Source organism: Indicator indicator, chromosome 27, assembly GCF_027791375.1.
Source record: "Indicator indicator isolate 239-I01 chromosome 27, UM_Iind_1.1, whole genome shotgun sequence".
Taxonomy (NCBI): domain Eukaryota; kingdom Metazoa; phylum Chordata; class Aves; order Piciformes; family Indicatoridae; genus Indicator; species Indicator indicator.
In genome coordinates, this window is record NC_072036.1 from 9,657,315 (window position 1) to 9,678,796 (window position 21,482).

At 37.6% G+C, this 21,482-nt stretch overlaps 1 protein-coding gene across 1 annotated transcript in view; it reads left to right on the forward strand.

The window, feature by feature from the left end:
* The window catches only part of REV3L (REV3 like, DNA directed polymerase zeta catalytic subunit), a 93,398-nt gene that overhangs the window by 30,519 nt on the left and 41,397 nt on the right, over nucleotides 1-21,482 (forward strand). Inside the window, exons 2-13 of the mRNA XM_054393197.1 lie at nucleotides 7,102-7,291; nucleotides 9,663-9,737; nucleotides 11,121-11,286; nucleotides 12,033-12,046; nucleotides 12,378-12,455; nucleotides 15,721-15,815; nucleotides 16,388-16,492; nucleotides 17,470-17,554; nucleotides 17,640-17,792; nucleotides 18,085-18,206; nucleotides 19,155-19,392; nucleotides 21,227-21,366. Coding sequence (XP_054249172.1) covers nucleotides 7,102-7,291; nucleotides 9,663-9,737; nucleotides 11,121-11,286; nucleotides 12,033-12,046; nucleotides 12,378-12,455; nucleotides 15,721-15,815; nucleotides 16,388-16,492; nucleotides 17,470-17,554; nucleotides 17,640-17,792; nucleotides 18,085-18,206; nucleotides 19,155-19,392; nucleotides 21,227-21,366 — 1,461 coding nt within the window. The remainder of the gene's footprint in view (nucleotides 1-7,101; nucleotides 7,292-9,662; nucleotides 9,738-11,120; nucleotides 11,287-12,032; nucleotides 12,047-12,377; nucleotides 12,456-15,720; nucleotides 15,816-16,387; nucleotides 16,493-17,469; nucleotides 17,555-17,639; nucleotides 17,793-18,084; nucleotides 18,207-19,154; nucleotides 19,393-21,226; nucleotides 21,367-21,482) is intronic.

Consider the following 21,482-nt stretch of genomic DNA (forward strand, 5'->3'; position numbering starts at 1 on the left):
AATTGCAGCTTCCTGTGTCTCTTCATTTGGTAAAGGTTTTGGTGACCAGAAGCTCAGAGGTTCGTGAGTAACTAAAGCTAATTTACTTGGTTATTTCTAAAGTTCACAGACTGTTTCTCTGTGGCTTAACGCCACAGCGAGGCCGAGGGAGTCTGTCCTGCCTCCTGAGGTGGTATTGCTGTTTGTTTTTGTGTTATAAGAGTTTCCAGTTGGTTCCTCTGTATTTCAAGTTTCTGATTTTTCTAGACTGTTATTCCATTGTTCATTAGCATCTTATCGTGTGTGATCAACCTGTCATCGACCAGGCAAACGAACCTGGATCAAATTAGCTCAGAAAAATAATTTTTATATGTAATAAATCATATTCATATTTTATTAGATTTTCAGCTTATAAATTTTGTCATAAACTAGATCAATAAATTCTTTTAAAATACTTGGATAAATCTGTGGGAAAAGAATATGTCTAAAAAGAAGCTAGTTTCATTCACTTTTGGTTTCAAAGACTGTTTTTTCTCATTTAAGATTTTTACTCTCCCATGCCTTTTGACAAGCAGGCCATCTAACATTTTGGCAAATAAAATTTAAATAGTTCAATAACAGTCCTGTAGCACCATTTCTGTTTGCCACGTTACTGTAGTGTAAAGGAGGCAAACATCTTTCATCATAACAAAAAAACACTGAAACATGTTGTAATCTGAGTTAGATTTTCCTAATGCTGCTGTTGCTTCTGCTGTTTAAAATGGTTGCTCTTGAACTTGCACAGTACCTCTCAAGAGTTAATCCTGAATGGCTGTTGAAGTATAATCATTATTGAACAACTGTTAAACAGGAGGGAAGAAATTAAAAATTATCTGAGGGAAGAGGCAGTGGTAAGATTTCTTTTTTTCATGTGCGATACAAACTAGAGTTGCTTGGGATTTATAATTTTGTTAGATGAATCAGGGTTCAGACCACCAGCTTTCAAGAACACAGCTTCTGTAAATCATCTGTGGAGCTGCTGCCTCTATAAACAGCTCTAGAGAACTGAATTTATTTGACTTTAGTCCATAGCAAACCAAAGACTGCTATATCAGCTGAAAATCATTTCCCTTGTGTAGCTGATCGAAGGGTCCTATCATGAGAATCCTTAGGAAAAAATCTGGAATAGGGATGTGAGGTATGTACTAGCTCAATTTATATCATCTTTTTAAAAAGCTTCAATGGATTAAAGCATTTTGTCACCCTAGCTGTTTTCTGTAGCTTCTTTTTTTCCCACTTGGAAATGACTTGAAAATTCTGCACGTCTGTGCGTAGTATTTCTTGGAAGGCTCATGAACAGGCATATCTTTCACTAATATTTTTTTTAGATAGGTTTGTTGCAAAGGGTGATGCTGTCTCCCATGTTTCTAGTGATTGTGTTAATAACCAGTGGTCAGTATTTATATAGTATTATATTTTTTAATGTAAGCTATGGTATTGTAACTAATTTATAGCAAGGTTGTGGTTAAATGTGTTAATATTGCATGAAATGTTTTATTACTTGAGAAGTGGGGGCTGTGTGTTGGTTTTTATTAAGTTACTATGTGTAGCCTGCAACTTGTACTCTGAGAGTTTAAAACAGGGACTTGAAGCTGTAACACTGTAACAGAAATCTTCTGGTGAAGGTAGAACACAAAGTGGCAAGTATAAGTCACCTCAGACTTGCTTTACTTTGTTACCTTTTCCAAACCTTTTGAAATAGTTTGTAGGTTCTAGAGGGATGGTTCCTGCTAACTGTTGTGTGCTGGGTTAGACGTGGCTGAGACAAATTTCCCACCCAGGTGTTTGCTTGCACACCCCCCACACCCCCACCCCCCCCCCCCCACGTCTTGTAAGGCAGGGGGATAAAATAGGAAAACCAGAAACAGTAAAGCAATAGCTTAAGATAACAGGGAAATTGTTTGCCAATTACTATTGTGGGCAGAAGAAATTCTACTTAGAGAAAATTAATTTATTGCCAATTAAAATCGATTCAGATCATGAGAAGCTCAAAAATTGAAACAGCATACTTTTTCTTCCCCTCTCCCAAGTTCAGCTTCATTCCTTCACTCCAGGCTTCCCAAACCACATACCCTGCCCTGCAAGGTTAAGTGAAGGATGACCGAGGGGTTGCAGTCAGTACATAGGAGTATCTCTCAGCCTCTCCTTCCACCTCGCATCTTTCTCCTGCTCTGATATGGGCTCCCCAGGGGCTGTAGTTCCTTCAGGAATATCCTTGCGCTCTGCTGTGGGGTTGTCCACGGGCTGCAGGGAATATCTGCTCCACTGTGGGCTCTTCCATGAGCTGCGGGGGAGGGCTATCTGCTCTGCCATGGAGCTGTTTCCCCTCCTCCTCTGTTCTCTGACTTTGCTGTTCCCTTTCTTAAGCGTTTTCCCAGACGTGCCCCCAGCTTGGCTGAAGGGCTCAGCTGTGCTCTGTGGTGGGTCTGTTGGAGCCGGCTGTGTCTCTGAGGGCAGCCCCAGCCTTTTCCCACAGCAGCCACCCCTACCGCCCTCTTCTGCCAAAAGCATGCTGTGTAAATCCTGAACACAAAGTTAGTAAGACATTAAGAATGCAGTTTATTTTGTGTTGTGAAGTACTGTTCCCTTGTATTACTGTTGCATACCTTCTAGCCCTTTCAAAAGCTTATGGAGGAATTTAGAAGGTGTCTAAAGCAAGGAGGTACTCCCTAAGTAAGTTGCTGTTGGTCCAAAAAGAACATACAAAAGATGTTCAGATCATCTTTAATGACATTAAAGGATATGTGTGATAAGGAGTAGGAAGTGTCATGAATTTGCTTATGGGTATCCTCTGAGCAGTGCTTGTTTTTGTGGAGCATGTCCTCTAGCTAGAGGAATAGGCTAACACAGCAGTTACTTGCAAGTGGGAGATCTTCATGCGAAAGGGACAGAATAATGCCAAGAAATATTCATAGAACTAGTTTGCACTGCTTGAAAAATAGGGGAAGGGAAAACAAACAGAATGTGGTGTCATTTACTTACTGTAGTAAACTAATCTGACTCATGAGATTTAGATTTAGACTGGATATTAAAAAGAAATTCTTTATAGTAAGGGTGGTGAGATACTGGAACAGGTTGCCCAGGGAGGTTGTGGATGGCCCATCACTGAAGGTGTTCAAGCCCAGGTTGGATGAGGCCTTGAGCAGCCTGCTCTAGTGGAAGGTATCCCTGCCCCTGGCAGGGGAGTTGGAAATAGATGATCTTGAATGTCCCTTCCAACTCAAACCATTCTATGAATCTGAGGGTATCTGTATTCCACAGTGTATAGTTTTTCTGGGATTACACAAGCTTGGTTAGTTAACATTTCTGAAAAGTGTCTATGGAAGGCAATACTGGTGAAAACACCATTAAATTTACCACAGTTAAGGTCAGGGCCTTTTTTGCTCACAGTTTGGAATAACAACGATGAGCCTCATATGAAGGTGAAAGGTAAAATTAAGTTACCAATCAATGTAACTTTTTCTTCTTTGAATAAAAACAGGTACCAATTTCCATTTACATGTGGCTCTGTTACTTCATCGACAAAGACTAGTGAGGCAGCTAAGAGAGCCTGAGGAGCACTTAAGTCTTTAATGAAAGCTAGTTGAAGGAAATGGAAACCAAAGGCTGTGTCACTGCTCTGCTCCCCCTTTTTACTACTGACTTACTTTTCTCGTCTTCTACAGGATGTGGCAAAGTACATACCATTAGTTTATTTGGGACTAGTAAATACACTCTTCTCTGTTTGACCATACTTTGATTAGCTGGACTCATGTGGGAGCTTTCCTTACTGGACCAGCAGCTTGTCCTGTGTCACCAGCCTGTGCATGCCAAAGGCATGGTGTGACAGCTAGAATCTGTAGCTGGGGTCAGCTGCATTTTCCTCCTTCACATGTTTTGGTTCACAAAATTTTTGATACTCATTCAAGAAATATTGTGGATAGTGCTTAGGTGAGCAATCTGTCAGCAGAGGAAGCAAGGATAGCATTTTTTATATGGTCTATTTTGTATATGGGTGTTTAGACCTCACCTTCTTTGTCTACTTGTTTCTTCTAAGAAAAGAATAAAATACTGTTGCCATCTCTCATAACTCACAGGATTCTAAGCTTCTGAAGAATGTTTTACATGCAGCTCATATTTGATATCTGAGGTGCTTAACTTCTTTGGTCTCCTTTATTTCAGGAGTCATATACTTTTAAATTGTTTTGAATCTATGGACTTTTCTAGCTCTAGCTTGACTACGTAACAGTACATTTCATGAGCTATATTTTTCCTATGGCCTCCACTATAGATGCAATTATTTTTGCTTGGTGCTAACTATAGATAGTAGCAATTTGATCCTTTTACTTAAATAGTAGAAGCAAAATAAATCTGTTCTTAACACTGGCAGGGTAAGACTTGTAGTAATAAGGATTGTAAATAAAAATAGCAGTATAACCAAGTATCATGGTAAATGAGTCAGTACTACCAAAGATCAAAGTGAGTAGCTGTATAAAGCCATGTAACTTGACAGCTGCTGGCCTAATAGGAGTCTTAGATCAACAGTAGCTTGTTTGCTTTCTTGGCAGAATCGAAAATGAAAAGCAGCTCAGTGTGTATGTTTTATAAGATTTCCCTGGAGTTAGGTGGTAATTTGACTCTTTGGTGTCTTGAAACTGTAGTCTTTTTCATGGGTTTTTTTTGTACACAGAGTGCAAGGGAAGAAGACAGAATGAAATAGAAGTAAATCTTCTTCATACCTGTACTTTTATTCAACAGTAAAATGTCATTTAAATTCAGCAAGAATTGTTAATCAGGTGCTAGCTATAAAAGCATTATGAATTAATTGTCTTGCATAACTTGAACTTGAATTTGAGTCCAGTAAGTGTAGACTGTCTCCTTTATTCTGCTTATTCTTGTGCTTTGCAGTTTTGTTTTCTGGAGGAACAGAAATTAAATCAGACGAGTTTGGCAACCATTAAAGCAAAAGTGGTTTTTAAAAAGTGTTAGCAAAAACAGCAAGAGTTCATAGCTATTTGTGTAAAAAAGGAAAGAAAATAAAACAGTAAATGCAAAACTGATTTTGACTGACAAGTTAGAGGTAGCAAACACTTGACTATATAAAATTCCTGAGGGATAGAGCTGTGTATTTGCCAGAAATTCTTAGTCTGTTGTTCCAATATAAAAAAATGCAAACAAAACAAAATATACCAAACAATTAAATAGAGAAACTAGAGGTAGAAGTATAAACAAGTGTTAAATTTCTGTTAATTATACTGGGGCAGGGGAAAATATCCTTTATTTCAAAATAAGTCAAGTACACCCATAATGAAACACTCAGATTTGGTGGTAGACTCAGTACAGAAAACAAATGGCCTGCTACTAGTGCAGGGATCAATATTTTCTTGGTTCACAATCCATCAATAAATGACTTCTCCCACATTAGAGGGGTAGAGGTTTTCCTGCCATATAACACTGTTACTGTTCTTTATTTTGCTATTAAAAAGTCCCCTCTAGTTCATAGTTTCTTTCTTTAGTTCCCCTTTTTCTTAAGGAAAATGTAAATGTAACATGTATTTGAAGTGCATGATAATCTAAGCGAGATATTTCTTCTCCTGAAATGGTTTAAAAGCGTGGGCAGAATTCATCATAAAAGATGACCTTAACATTATGAATATATATATATATATATATATAGTTTACATTTAAACATTGCTGAAGAGACCTGATGGAGGTGATTTGTAGGAAGAATAAAATTCTCCTTGGAAAATGGACTTTTACCCCCATCCTTTGAGCAATCTCTCTCATTCCTACATGTTACGTGAAGGTCTGATAAATATTTGAAGAAAGAACAATACATCTGAGCCCCAGTATAAAAAACCCAACTGTTGTTTATAGTATTTGAAAGCACGCATTCCACAGGTGTAAACATCTGCAGGCAGCCCCAGTTCAGAAGCTCTGTTCTTGCTGTGCTTTAATGGACTTAGAGCTCTCATCACTGGGTGGCCAACAGTGCTGCATTGATAGGGGTATGAAAGAGTGTAAGTTGTTCAGGCAAGGCCCATCTGCTGGGAGACTACATCAGCTTGAAAGAGTGGAATTCTGGAAGTCTTTTCATTGGTCTTAATGGACCAGTGAAGTTATGCTGCCTCTTTGTAGTATTTATTTTCTTGTGGATGGAAGCGCTGTCTTACTGTTTTGCTCTCTTCTTACAGGGAGTTTATCCAAACAATGCAAGATGATTACTTTGCCCATCATTAGTGTGCAGTGGGGGTTAATCAGCAACATGCACTTAGAGTGGCCTTCTTTCGTTGACCAGTGAGAAGTCATGAATGATTCTGGGGGCTAGAGGGGTGGCAATCATGATCTGAGGGGTGGCAATCATGATCTGATGTTAGTTTAAGCAGAGAATCCAAATTCTGTTGTATTGTGTTGAAGAAAGAACACAGAGAACACACACTAAACCCTAAGATGCATAGTAGGTTTGAGACTTCCCAGTCCACATCAGAGTGCCTTGTCTGAAGCAGAAGCTCAAGCCATGGTCTAGCAGAAGGGTTTTCATGGTGTGTTCTTTTGTTCTGTAGTTATTGCAGACTCATGAAAGCTAATGCTCGGAAGTAAGTGTGGTAGCAATCTGCATATGTAGTAGGGACCTCTCATGGTCCAGTTTTAAAAAGTTGAAAACCATCTGGGTTTTTTCTATATCCCAAATGAGGTCTTAAGTAGAATATTGAAGGGTCTTGTGGATGCTCTGAATGTTCCTTTTAATTTCTGAGAGGTTGTGTGTTCATCCCAGTGAGGAAAGGGAAGGCTTTGGTGTTGCAAAGTTTTCACAAAGGCTGAGAAGCCATCAACCATCCAGCACTGAATATGTGATACTATGACAAAAAACTGCTGAGTTGCCAATCCTACTGTTATCCAGGGGTAATGCTGTGTATGTCATGCAACCACATTTGTTCTGTGTTGCTGTTGTCAATGAATCAAATGTGAGAACTGCTCTAAATCAACACCTTCTGTTTGAAATACACCTGAACTTGATTTATAAGTTTATCCTTCTGTCTGTAGAACCTGAAAATATCCTGAAAGTAAATCATTAGAAAGTAAGTGTTTACCTTTTCTTTTTAGGTCAGAAGACTTGTCTCCACCTCCATGGTATCTTCCCTTACCTCTATGTACCATACGATGGTTTTGGACAGCGTCCAGAATACTATCTTCGTCAAGTGGCATTCAGCATTGACAGAGCACTTAATGTGGCTTTAGGCAACCCATCTTCTAATGTTCAGCATGTTTTCAAAGTGTCATTAGTATCTGGAATGTAAGTATGACTCACTCAGAAATTTTGTTAGTTGGAAATGTTTTTGCCTGAACAGCTACTAAATAACTTCTCACTTGCTTTTACTTTAATATAATCAATGCTTTCCCCCCCCCCCGAAGTGTTGACACAACCATTCTTTCCTAATCTTGGATCCTAATTATTTTTCCAAATCTGTTCCTCTTGGCTTTTTCTGTCTCTGCTATTACAGCAGAACTTTCCAGCCTGATGCAGTGTGAGGTGTCCCTGCCCATGGCAGGGCGATTGGAACTGGATGATCTTTGAGGTCCCTTCCAGCCCTGAGAATTCTGTGATTCTATTTTCTTCTTGTCTGGCTTATTGTAGGTTCCCCATAACCAGACATATCTTGCAGGAATTTGACTCCAGGTCTCCTTTTCTTTGTTCATCTAAGATGGTCCCTTTAGGAAGAACCTCACAGAGACTGTCAGATCATGTTTATCCATCTCATTCTCCCAGCAGCACAGGCCACAAAGTGGAGGCTTTTAAAATTAATTTATTTATCTGTCAAGGTGACTGTTGTGCTTTATTTGCTGTAGCTTTCAGCTACTGCTGTACCTATATGCTATTATTGAATGTTAATATATTAAGGCTTCTCTTAATCAATTTTTATTTAACTTGCATAAATAAGGACTGAAAAACATGTCAAATCAAAATGAATAATGGGAAGCTGTCCTGGAGGAACACTGTTAGTCTATACATGCATTGAATGTTTCACTTCAAAACAATGTAAATGCTAATTTTCAAGACTGTGCAGCACTGTCTTTTAAAACTTAGGGCTTTTTCTTGCACTTTTGAAATACATTCTTTCTAACTGTTAAGTTTAGGGAGATATTCTTTCTGTTCCCACCAGTTTTAGTGTTTTTTTCTAGACACTGCTAGGAAAGTAGATGCAGTAACTTCACTTTTGGTTATCTTATCTAGGAAAATTGTTCTGCAATAAAGGTGTTTGCTAAACCTTTGTAAGTTTAACATAAGATTTTTGTTGCATTAGCTTCCAAATGTAGTGGAGGTCCAGGAATAAAAAAGAGGCACAATGTATTGTCCTTGTGTATTGTGAAGTTAACATAGGTGTTCACATCTAAACTTTAAGGTGGTGTCACTCTTGCTCTCCCTGCTGCCATATCAGTGCTGAATTATTACTCTAAGTAGCTTTTCATTTACATGCCTACAGCATAAGTCTTTGTAACCCAGTGTATGGAACCTGTCATATAGTTTGTACTGCCTCTATAAGGAAGAGGTTGATTCACTGTACAAGTCTGATCTCCTCCTTTTGAGCTTAACAGCTTTCAGTTTGTTTCAACTTAGCTCAGTTTTAACATCATAAACTTACTTAAAACAATTTTGTCTAGCTTTTGGAGATATTAAATGTGTGCATATCGAACCATATTAAGGCTAGCAGCACTAATGCTGAAATTGTGCATGCAGCTCTGCAAAGTCTGCATTTAATTTAGAACTGAAATCCCTCTTACTACTGAACTTTTTTTTTTTACTTAGCAGGTAAGCATCCCAGTTGAATTTTTTTAATAATAATTTTGGTAGAGTTTTTATTTTGTCAAGGCAGCACTTAGATGCATGTTTTCCTGAATTTCTGTCCACGTTGGTTGTGATTACTGCAAGCTGTAGACTGCTTGCCTGTACTCAGTGGGCTGAATTATGGCCTGTTTCCTTAACATGCTGTTTTACAAGCATGTTAGATTAGATTAGAATTCTAGATGCTGAAAAGTCAGTAATTCAGTCAAGTAATACCAGAATTAATGCTGCCTGTTCAACCTCAGTTTAGTCTTGACATATTAATTATGCTATGTATTCTTTAATTGCATTCTCAAATCCTATTTTCTTCAGGATTCATGCCTCATTTAGTGCACAAGATGATTAGTAATCACTGAAAAGGGGCAGCTCTTCAGTCTTTCAAGCTATTCTCCTTGTTTGGTTATTTATATTGCACAGCCAGTATTCACTCATTTACACCTGACCTGCAGAATTAATGTCCCTAAGGACTTGTTACACCATTTATCAGAAAGGCTGAATGCTGTTTTTGAAGCAATCCAGCATGAGTAAATGTATTAAAATACTATTATGATGGTGTGAGAAACAATGTTGAGCTCAAAATGCTTTCTGATTCTTCTTTTTCTAGACCCTCTGCCATGCATAGGATCTAATCTTTTTTAGCTCTATATAGTAATGCAGTGCTCCCCTTTGGCCTGACACATGGGAATTTTCATAGTCCTGAAAAGGCAGTTTATCTTCTGACTTTTTTTTTCCCATTTATTTTAATACTCTTTATAGTAAAACATGGTTGAATAAATGCCATAGAATATCTGACTAGCTGTTGCTTTTATTTGTTCTTCTCCAGGCCTTTTTATGGTTACCATGAAAAGGAGAGACAGTTTATGAAGATTTATCTTTACAATCCTGCAATGGTAAAAAGGTAAAGATGTAGTGATAGAAGTTTTGGCTCATTTCCTTATATCTCAAATTGAAAAGTCAATTTTGAAGCAAGATTCACCTGCATCTTAGCAAAGTCAAAGCAACAAAATTGTTATCCAGATTTTTTCAAAGCATATTGTTTTGCTTTAAAACCAGCAATTTTCTTAGAATCTTTTTAAAGGAGGAGTATGTTAGGAAAGAGAGGCCAAAATATGCTTAACCTTTAGTTATCTCCTATTAACTGTAATTATTGTAACACTTGAACAAATTTGCATCAGTTTATTTTTCTTGTAACCCTTAAAGAAAACCATGTAGTACTCTTCCATATGTAATGGAGCAGATTTTGGTACCTTCCACTGTTTTGTTTTTTTTTTTAATGCCAGCACTGATGATTAAATTTAAGATACACTTGGAAAACTGGACATTTTTGTTATTACATAGTTTCTCTATTTCTGAGTAGAGTAATGTTCTCTGAAATGAAAACACAGTTGATCTCAGTTTTACTGTCATAGTAGTTGCAGTAAATTCAGGAATCATTAAGGAAGAATTCTTTCTCAAGTATAAACTGAAATCACTTGAGTATGTAGGATGACCTGTCGTGACTGGTTAAAGATCTAATCCATGACCATAGGACAGGATTGTCTGGGGTTTGTTGTAGGCTAGTAAACTTTTGCATGATTTTAAATTTCAGTCTAAATGTGATCTGTATGCATGGGTGATGTGACAGTTTCCAACTTTGAAGATTCTTTTGTTTGAGTTACAACTATCTGGATGAGGACTGACACTTCACAACAATTATTCCTTTAATTCTTCTGCACAAAACTTTGTTGCATTTCAAAGTGCTTAGTGCTTTTCTTTGATTTATAGCCATAGCCTTTTGCTTGAGATAAACCTACCTCATAAATTCATAGTTATCCAAACAGTTGCAGTTATTTTTTCATGTGTAGGTGTTTCAAAGAGCAGATTTGTTACACTTCTAGGAAGCTGCTAAAATACTGCTTCTCTGTATATCATGTAACTTTAAAACCATGCAGGACATCTTCATATGCACATCAAGGAGAAGTAGAAAGGCTTTCAAAGTTATTCCTAGTGTGTAGACAAACAGCTTCCACAGTTACTCCGTAGAAAGATTTCCATAGACTGTAATGTTTTGGGATCAGTACATGGTATGATCATTTTTCAGAGAATTAAAGGAAACAACTCAAATACTGAATCATTATTAGCAGAGATCATTTTTGTGGGCTAGTTATTGTGAAAATAAAATTCTTCAGTTAAAATATGATGACAAAATTTAAGTTTATTTTGTATTTCAATTAAATCAGTTGTCAGTATTGTTGCACTGGAATAATTTTTGGTTTATGTCCTAATCTGTCTTTAATTTTAGAGTATGTGAGCTTCTGCAAGGTGGAGCCATAATGAACAAATCTTACCAGCCTCATGAAGCCCATATTCCCTACCTCCTTCAACTCTTTATAGACTACAACTTATATGGAATGAATTTAATAAACCTGGCTGCTGTCAAATTCAGAAAGGCAAGGAGAAAAAGTAAGGTGTTTATTTCTTCAGACCAAATAATTGTTTTGAAGGCTAAAATTTACTGTTTGGAGCAAAGTGTCACTAGCTATCAGACTTCTGCTGTTGGTTGTGTTATTTCCTTGTAGTTTAAAATCGTGGCTAATCATTCTGCTTTGCTGACAAATAATGTTTTAGTTAAAACACTTCTGTTTGCATGGCAGTCATGTGCTCTTTAATAGTTATTTGTATCTTTAACAAGTGCAGAAGTGTTTGCTGTTGTTGAAAGGTAAATTGAATACAAAATAAACCTGCTAGTGTTTGACACCAACATCACTGACAAAATTCAAGGCTGATCTTTCACATACAAGTTGCAGGCTGAGTAATTTTCAAGGTCTTCTCCCAATCCACCTACCCCCAACTCAGTTCCTGGGATTTTTTTGTTTCTTGTGCCACATCCTGTGTATATTGTCGTTTCCTTCCTCTGAAGAGTGAAGGTCCAAGAGGAGACCACAAGGCTCCCTCTTCAGAGGGAACTTCTGCAGCTTCCTTACCCTGCAGCCTTAGACGGTGTTTTCTTTATTTGTAGGGCAGACAACAGCTGCTTTCATTGCAGGCTTCCACTTACTGCTGCTGCCACTGCATCTGGAATAGATAGTGTATTCTCTTTTAGCTCACAGATAAAGGAAAGTGTGAAGCAGAATTTAGTGTTTTCTTTGGCTTCTAATTTCCATGGGGATCTGACCTGAGGACCCAGACACTTGGGAACTCAAGTTTACACCAGACTCTGCATGCTTTGCTTTGAAACTCATGCAAATAGGAAAAGATAAAATTTAAGTTGAGATACGACTAGAACACAGCAAATATAATTTTTATCATGTCAGTGTGAGAATATTTTTTTCCTTTTTACATGTATCTGCATGTTAGAAAGAAAGTTGAGTCACTTAAACAATAGCATACCTACTTTTTGAGGATGATACCATGCAGTGTTATTTATTCTTTAGGAGCATTTGGACTGGTAGCACTAAATAAATGCAATTGTATGATAATAGGTGCATAAAATATTGCTGCATAAATGAATTAATTTCTCCTTCTATTTTTTCTTTCCAGGTGATGTATCAGGTGTGAGTAAACACCATAGAATTCATTTGTCAGAAAATTCAAACAGTGTATCTTTCATTGAATGGGAAGAAGATGAAATACCAAGGTCAGCATGTTAAATTTTATATATATTAAAAAAAAATAAAGTCGCTAATGACACACAAATGATCATTACTTAGTTTCTTTATATGGTTTTGGTCATCTGACTCTTTCTGGTATATGTTTGTAAAAATCTAAGTGGGAGAAAACCATAGGAATATATGTGGCAAATTCAGCTTTCTGGTGATTGAAAGATGTGCTTCTAGCTAATGACATCTGATGCAAAGCTAATCAGTTCAGTAATTATAGACAATACTTGCATATCACTTAACAGATTCTGGCTCTGTAATCACCTGTAACTAATATGAGTGGTGTGCTGTCAGAGAATTCCAATTTATCTGTTTCGAATAGTAACTACCAAAGACTCTCAGCTTAGGATTTTCATGTCTGTCTCCTGTGCTCCTCCTTTTTTCTAGACATTTCCTATTCTACAGCTTGTAATTTGTAATAACTTTACCTGTACAAGAGAAGGAATGTTGGGATATTGGGGGCCAATGAGGGAGAGAAGCAGGTGTTACCTTATTCTACCTCGATTTGTGTAGTTAACCCACAGCAAGATCACTGCACTCTTTCTACCAAGTGATAATCTTCCTTTTGGAAACCCTTATAAGTTCACATAGGATCTTGCATCCCAGTTATAAATTCCATCCTGTTTCTGTTCTACTTTTAAGTTGTTCTGCTTTTGTTTTATGATACTACGATCTGGTTATGTATCCAGTGTATCTACCAGCTTGCCTTATCAATGTATTTCATTAGTACACTCCTGCATTTCCTGCTAATAGTATTCATGAGATGTGAGGTAAACTCAGTCCCAGAAACTGGTCTATATTCAGTTCTATGAATTTTGTATCAACCCTCAGGCTTTTTCTATATAACTATTAGGAATTTCACCTTTATCTAGCTCTTAAAATGCTTTAATAATTTAGGAACTAATTTGCATCTCCTCCAGCTGAAATTGTTCCCCATTTGATACTGTGTCAAACATTCCTTTGTATAGAAAATGAATTATATCATTAAAGGTGTTCAAGCATGGTTGTCACAAACTCTGTAGGATGTAGTTGCCTCTGCAAAGTAACAAACCAAAAGTCTTCTCCATTCCTGATTTTACTCTGTTATGAATCTACACAAAATTAATTGCCTGTCATAATTTCTTCTGGATTGTTTATGGCAGGCATCAACTTAAAAGAGTGTAAGTGTTTCTATTTAACCATGTGATTCTTTTAAAAAATGTGTGGGTTTTTTATTTATTTTAAATGGGTTCCTTTTTGAAGAGCAAATTAAAAGTAGAAAGCTCAGAGCTTTGTTTTATCTTCCAAACAAGTCAGAGATAGATTCCTGGTCATTTATATGTCATTGAGCAAACAAAAATACTAAAATCAGAAGCTCTTCTGATATCAGTGACCATTGGGTATTATGCTGCCTTTTAACTTGTTCCCAAACCCCCTTTAATTTCATGAAGGGTGAAAACAATGTTTGCAGCCCCCTCCCTCATTCTCATTTCCCAGGGATCTTGCAGTCCTTTCTTACTGTGTGATCACAATGCAAGTTTCAGCTTGCCTGCAGTTGCTGTCGCTTGCTGTGCAGGCAGGCTCTGTTTGAATGCTTTGATGAATGCAAGCACCCAAAATGCAGGACATGAAAAGTATGTATTTTGATCATGTTATGGACTTGTTTCTCAGCTGATGGTGTGACTGGAAAGGGAGGGAAGCAATGGTGTTGGATTGTCCTTAAAGTGCGCATTAGGGCATGGGCAGTCTGCTTCTGCTAAAGGGCTAAACTGGTTTGGTTTAGGAGTTCTATGATCTGCTCTCTTAATTCTTTACAATTACTCTGACGGTGCTCAGTACATGCCAAATGCTTCACAGCTTCCACCAGACTTCTTTTGGATGTTCAGAATAAAGAACCATCCTGCTCTGCCTTCTTTTCATGCATTTACATGCAGAGTGAAAAATACATTTCCTGTATTAATGCAGCCACAGAATGTGGTATCACAAATTTTAAAAGTATGGCTACCAAGAAATTATTCTGGAAATTTTTGCTTTCTCTGCATGTAAAATATATACTTTTAAAACGTTAAAGTGACAGGCAGTTCCTGAAATTGACTTTCAGGATGCTTATTCATTTTTTTCTCTCACTCTATTAAAAATGCAGTTGCTGAGATTTCTGTTTTATTTCTCAGTTTCAGATTGTGTGTAACACAGGATTTTACTTTCTAATAAAAATTCCGCTATTATAATATGGTACAAGGGGAGGGCAAAGATGATTCTTGAATCTTGAAAGCTGAGTCTGCTGTAGATAGATTAAGGTTATCACAGTAAACCCTATCAGCCTTAACTAGAGGAATGTTTATTCCCCCAGAAGTCATGCATGAGCTGAGCAGTTTGAACTATGTGTTACTGTGATGTATAGAAAGAATCAGTGACCAAATAACTAGATCTCCTTTAAGTGCTTTCTGTCTTTTTCCTTCTAAGTGCCTGTAAATGGATATTCTAGTACTGGTTTAATTCCTGCTTCCATTTCTAACACTATCAATTTCCATCTTGTCCAGTTCTTTGTCCTCATAGACTCCTCCAAATTAGTTGCCTTATAGCAACAGGTGGAAGGTCACTGACCTTAACAGATCTGGAAAGGCACAGCAGGAAGATGATCAGATTATTATACAACAAACTTGAAGCTGTTTCTGGTATTTTAGGTCTTTACCAAGCCAATCATCCTTAGTTCTGCTTGTGTTTGGGATGCTAATACTCTGTGTTCACCAGGCTACCCCTAATCTTCCTTTAAAAAAAACCTTGAAAAATAAAACATTTTTTGCCTCAGTTCTCTTAGCTGGAAATGTTAAAATGTGTTGCATTGCTCTGACCTGTGAAAGAGATTAAACAATTCTTGCTGCTGTGTTTTCTGGGCACAAGATCCCGTGAAGGTGCTGAGAGTTCTATAGAACTTCTCATCTTGTGTCTGAGGAAGAGAACACTTTTGTAATTGCTGTGGGATTTAGAATTGTTTACCACTGCTTTCTCTTCTCCCTTCAAAAGAAAGAGCTCATCCCTTGAAGATGCAAATTTCTTTTCTAATTATATTGAGATATGAACATTAATTTAAAAACTTGCAGGTAAGGATGAGAACTGGTAATTCTGTATTCAGGTACTCACACCTCTTCCCTAGATGGTTCTAGTCCCTAGACTAGATGTTAGTCTGGTTGTAAAACAGTGATGATGCATGTTTCAGAGTCAACATACTGATAAAATTAACTTAAGGTGTTTATGTTGTCACAGCTCTTTAATGTTGAAAGATGTTGAACCACAAAGTACCTGTGAATTGGAGGTGGATGCAGTAGCTGCTGACATTCTAAATCAACTGGATATTGAAGGTAAAGTGTTAAAAACTTTCCATGTAAAATGTTTTGGGACCAGGAACTGTATTGTCATCTTTATTTTAAGGCTCAGTTTAGTTAAGCCTCAATCCAGATTTCATTGACAGTGGATTGTTGATCTACAAGTTTATAAAGTTTTAAAATACATAAATGTTAATGAACTCTGAAAGCCAACAGGTTGTAAGAATAGTTTATTGTCAGAACAGTAGAAAGAGATTTGTGTTAGAATGTAATGGAGTATTTCAGACCTTGAAGGAGAGCAAGTGAAGTACCAACATTGAGCATGCATGTGGATGTACAGGCATCTGTACACACATACACACACACACACAATTTCTTGGTGAGAAGACCAGCAAAAGCCAAAGGTCTAGAGAAGAAATAGGAGCTCAGGATAACAAATGAAGTCACTCCTTAACTTTACATAACACTGAGCCCTAGAGTAAAGCAAGAATTGCAATTAAAAAAAATAGCAGGTTAGAATGCCAAAAGAGATGAAGCAAGAGTGCCAGAATCTAATTTGGGGAAAAGAATGCTTCATTGGTGAATTCATGTATCATTGCATGTTTCAGCCCAGATTGGCAGGAACCCTGGTTTGCAAGCTATATGGGAAGATGAAAAGCAACGACGGAGACAGAAATGTGAATCCTCTCAGATTAAGTCACCTGAGTCACAAGGTAAAAAAACAACAACAACAAAAAAAAAAAAACACCAATAAAGTGGTGCAGCTGTTTATTGAAAGCTTTGAATGAGAAGCAAGCAGGAGATAGAATTTAAATCAATGTATTAAGTTGGAGGGCTTTTTAGATGTACAGTTTTTTTCAGTTCCAAGCTTACTAATTGCCCAGTATGTGTATTCCAATTTTAAAAGCAAGATACACAGCCTTGCCTCAAATCATCATGATTCAGCTTAGCTGCAAAGCCTTCTTGGCAGAATGAATGATAATGACAGTTAAGATTGCATGCTTTATGATGGAAAACATTTAAATGTTTAAATACTGGCAGTATTTCAGTCTCTTCTCCTAAAGCTTTCTGTGATAGTTTCTGCACAAGGAAGGGCAGCCCCTTTGAATTTCTGTGGATTTATAGCTAAGGTGATGTTAGCTGAAAATTCTAAAAGGATGGATAAATCCCTGTAAAATTCATTGCACAAGGAAGACCATGCTCTGCAAGTTAATTGAATAATGAACAGAGCTGTTCTCTGCAGAACCTAGGCCACATTTCTTTTAAAATCTAAATATTTGTCAAGTAAGCCAGAGGATTGCAGGAGGAGAGAGGCAGGTTCCTGCCTAAGGCTGCTTTCTGACCATGGGTTTTTTCCCTGTGTTTCTGTGTGATATTATTCAGGCTGCATAAACCAGCCTTTTCAGAACTGTTCACTGATTGTTCTTTTCCTGGATGCTCACCTTGGTGTAATTGTGACATGATTTGTAAATGCTGTTGATACTTGGCAGCTGTAGATGAGATGGGGGTGTGTGAAGTGTTTTAAAGTGTTTAAATACACTCGAAAAATCAGCCCTCCAATTTGGCACTTAAAATTAGCAGACACTTCAACTTTGAGCCATTTCCTAATAGAATTAGTAATTTTATCTGCTCTCTGTATTGAGAGGTCAAAGTAAAACTGTGTATAACAAATATTTTTCAAATTTTAAAGACCGTGGATTTGTACCAGCAACAGAGAGTGAAAAATTTTTTCAGAAGAGACTTAAAGAAATCCTCAAGCAAAATGACTTCTCTGTGTAAGTGTTTAGACATTTGCCATAAGCTATAGTATTCTATGGAATCCTTAAATATGCATTTAAAAATTGGTTTTCAATTAACTAGAACGTTGTCAGGATCATTGGACTACAGTAATGGATCAGAGGAGTTCTCTGCTGAGCTAACACTACATTCTGAGGTACTTTCTCCTGAAGCCTTTCAGTGTACGCCAGCTAATATGGTAGAAGTGCATAAAGATAAAAAGATGAGCAAAGGTGAGTATCTTTAATAGCATAATTGTTTAGGTGTAAGTCTGTGGGATACTTTGGCTGTTTATACTATTAGCAGAAGCAAGTAAAGATCTGATTGTCAATTAGGAAAAAATGAAGACTAGGTTTGTCTTGTTTTCATCATTGTTAGAGTAATCCTTTTTTAAAATGGCCATAGCAAATAATGGAAACATACTTGAATAGTCAAATTCATTTTAAAGTGGCTTGTTTTCATCATGTATTGATGTCTGTGACACTATGAAGTTTCATCCCTTCTCTTGTTTTTCTTTTAAAGAATCCAGTAGGATGCATACTGATAAAGAAGAGGAAGCACTTATTAATGAAGAAGCAATTTTAAACATTGTGGAGAACAGTCAGAGCTTTCAGCCTTTGTCTCAAAGACTGAGTCAGACAACAGATTTTAGTGAGTATAACTGGAATGTCTTTTCTTCTAGTCTGTTATATTGATCCACAGTCTTTGTTGTGTTCACTTATGTTGCCAGTCATGAAAGGAAGTAGTTTACCTCAGGGACTTTGTCAAGCAGATTGAGACTTCACAAATGCACCCCCTACCATCACCAGCAAAAGAGCACCTTTATTCTTTACAAGTGGCACTAGGACAGTGCATTTGTAGAGGCTACTCTGCTTTACTGGGTCACTAAGCCTGGCTTCTTGCCAGGGCAGCTCAGGCCAGTCTGAGCTTGAGATTGTAGTTCTTCAGCCAGAAGAGAAGGAGAGGGAAGTAACAAAGATGCCTGGTAGACTGAAGGTCATAAATTGGTTATGAGGTCTGATTAAAGGTAAGCAGGAAGAGAGAAAAATTGTGATTGGAAGGATGTTTAAGAAATAAAATAAAGAATGACAAGGCAAGTGCATGAGTTAATGTAAGTTTAGATCAAGTAAAGGAAAGTAAAAAGTTAAATGTAAGAGTGAAATCAGGTGAAGTGTCCAACAAAGTGAATGCAGCCAGTGAAGTGATGGGAGAGAGAGAAGGCAGTGATGCTTCAGAAGCTGACATTCATGCTGAAATAAAGCAGGAGAATGAGGCTTTGCTGAATGCAAGGAGGTAATAGTAGGGTGGAGAGAGAGAAGTGCTTCCTGTATATCTACAGTCAGGAGAGGAGGGCAGAGTGAAAAAAGAATTTGCAGATCAAGAGCTAGAAAGGATAACGAATAATAAAAGTTGAAAACATAAAATATGAAAAAAGCTTTGTTTCTGTGGCCTGCCTTGCTTTAGACAATAATGAACTAGGAGATGTTAAAATGTCATTTTGTTAGTATTGGTTGGTTTTGGGGTTTGTTGGTAGACCATAAGTAGTCATTCACAAGTAAAACAGAATATAGATTTTACTTGTATGGGCTTTTTCTACAGTGAACAGTAGTGCTGATGAGGCCATGATTGATTTGTTGGCTGGCTTGGAGAATGATGGATTTCAGATGGGACATCACAAAACACTCTCTCAGCATCGTTCTCTTGGAAGCTGTCAAAATTCTCAGAACAGTGATGATGAAGAAAATGAGCCACAGTGTGAGAAAGAAGAAATGGAACTTAGTTTGTTAATGTCCCAAAGGTGGGACAGTAGCATTGAAGAGCCTGGGCCAAAAAGAAGGTATGTATATGATTTTCTTCTCTGAGTATGTTATTTTCTGCCAGATCTTTCCTCCCCACTAGCTATGTGCTATGAATCCAGTGAGCTGTAGAATGGTCTCTGTTGACAGCATTAAAAAAGGATCTGTGCAGATCCTGGAATAAAATACAGTTGTTGAGATGATACTATGATTCATCAGTTCTATACAGAAGTAAAGACTAAGTGTTTAGCTTTGGCTAGGCCTAAGCTTCTAGTTTGCTGTTTGAGGAAAAACTGAGTAGGTTTATTGGTCTCTAAGTCCGAAAGCAAAAAACTTTAGTTGTAATTTCCTTTTAAGGTCACACCTTGGATGCAGCACAAATGTTAAGGTGTGTCTTGTAGATCTCATGTGCCTGTAACTTTTAATGAATATTTTAAAAGTATTGTTGTGAAGACTGACCCAGAAGCCTGAGAAGAGCACTTGTTTGTTTCCATGCTCAAAGCTTAAATCAAGCCATGAATGTTGCTCGCTTTGCTGGACTGCCAAAGGTCAGCTGCCAAGGTTCTTGAAACACTTTCTCAGGTTGTAATGACCTTTTGTACAGCTTCACTGACAGGCATTGAAAGAAGCTATATCCAGTTTCTCTTCACCCCTGCTTTGAGCAGATCTTCTGGTATTTATAATTCTGTTTGAAAGATGAGAGACTTCACAGACATATATCATTTTTTAATTTGGGTTTTTTACATCAGAAATCATATCTGTACTGTGATTTGAAGAGCAAGAGAGAAGTAGAAATATTTCATCTTTTCTTTCCTACAGACATACAGAAAAGTTGTAACAGAATCAGAAGTTAGATCATTAGTGTCCTCTCTAAAGCTACTTTTCCTATTTGACCTTTGATTTTCTTGTGGTTTTTTTTTTTTTTCCCTTCACAGTAGTCTGAAAAGTTGGAATTCCCATCTAAAACATTTAACATTAATCTTCAGTGTAGTGGTAGTTTCTGTATAAAACCAGCCTGTATCTTGCAGAATTTCTTAGTTCAGGCAGAGCTCTATTTGGGTGTGACAGCACCTTCTGGAGTCAGGTAGGATCCTGAAGCAATTAACTGTTTTTCTGCAGGAAAGAATGCTGTTTAAAAACTCATCAGACTTGAGGAGCTGGTTCACGAGTAGCTCACTCCTGTACACCTACAGCTTCATCCCAGACACAAAGCACTGAGGATCAGGTCCCTCCACAGGGAGTCAGCTCATGTTAGGAGGGAATTAGAAGCTTTGTTTCAGTGTGATCTCTGCAGAATTTGGACTGACTTAGGAAGAGAGCACTGGTCCCTTCCCCCTGCCTTCTTGCTGATGCAGAATGAGCCAGATAGTCTGATGATGACTCCAGCCTTATCCTGCTCAGGGTCATGCTATCTGTACTACTTCCTGATGCACCTTCCCATATGCATATTGAATGTTCACCCATCTTCCATTATCACAACAAATACACTGAGATAATGTGGAGTAACAACCCCATACTGACTGAATTATATGGCTTGGGTGTGATTTGTGCTGAACTGAAGAAAAAAGTCCACCAAGACATGGATTGGTTCATGTCTGGTGGCATCATGCTATGTTACACAAATTTTCCTGGAATCTGGGCTTGAATGTGGAGAGATCCAAGTTATTATCTGCAGTTGTCTCCAGCTTGTCTGAGTTTACTGAAGCTGACAAAGACTTGCTTCAGGCACAGGATGATAGGTTGGAAGTTTGCCTTTGCTTCCCAAAAAAGCACAGCCGTATAGCACCATATCCCTTTAATTCTGAGGTTCCATGTGGCTCTTGGTAGTTTCAAAGGGAAGTATTGTGCCTTAACCAGTTCTTTCATTTTCTCTAGGTCAGCTGGCAAGAATATGCACCGAAGCTCAACAGAAGAGGATTCATCTTCAGAGGAAGAAATGGAGTGGAGTGGTAACAATATGCTTCTAACTAATCTCTCTATACCTCAGTTAGATGGAACTGCAGATGAAAATGGTGGTAAGTAAATTTGGAAGGTGAATTACTACCTGGGTCATAGATTGTTTTCATATCAATTTGCTGATTCTCAAAAGTGCTGATTGTTTTCCATTTTTGTTTCAAGTGGAACAGATTGA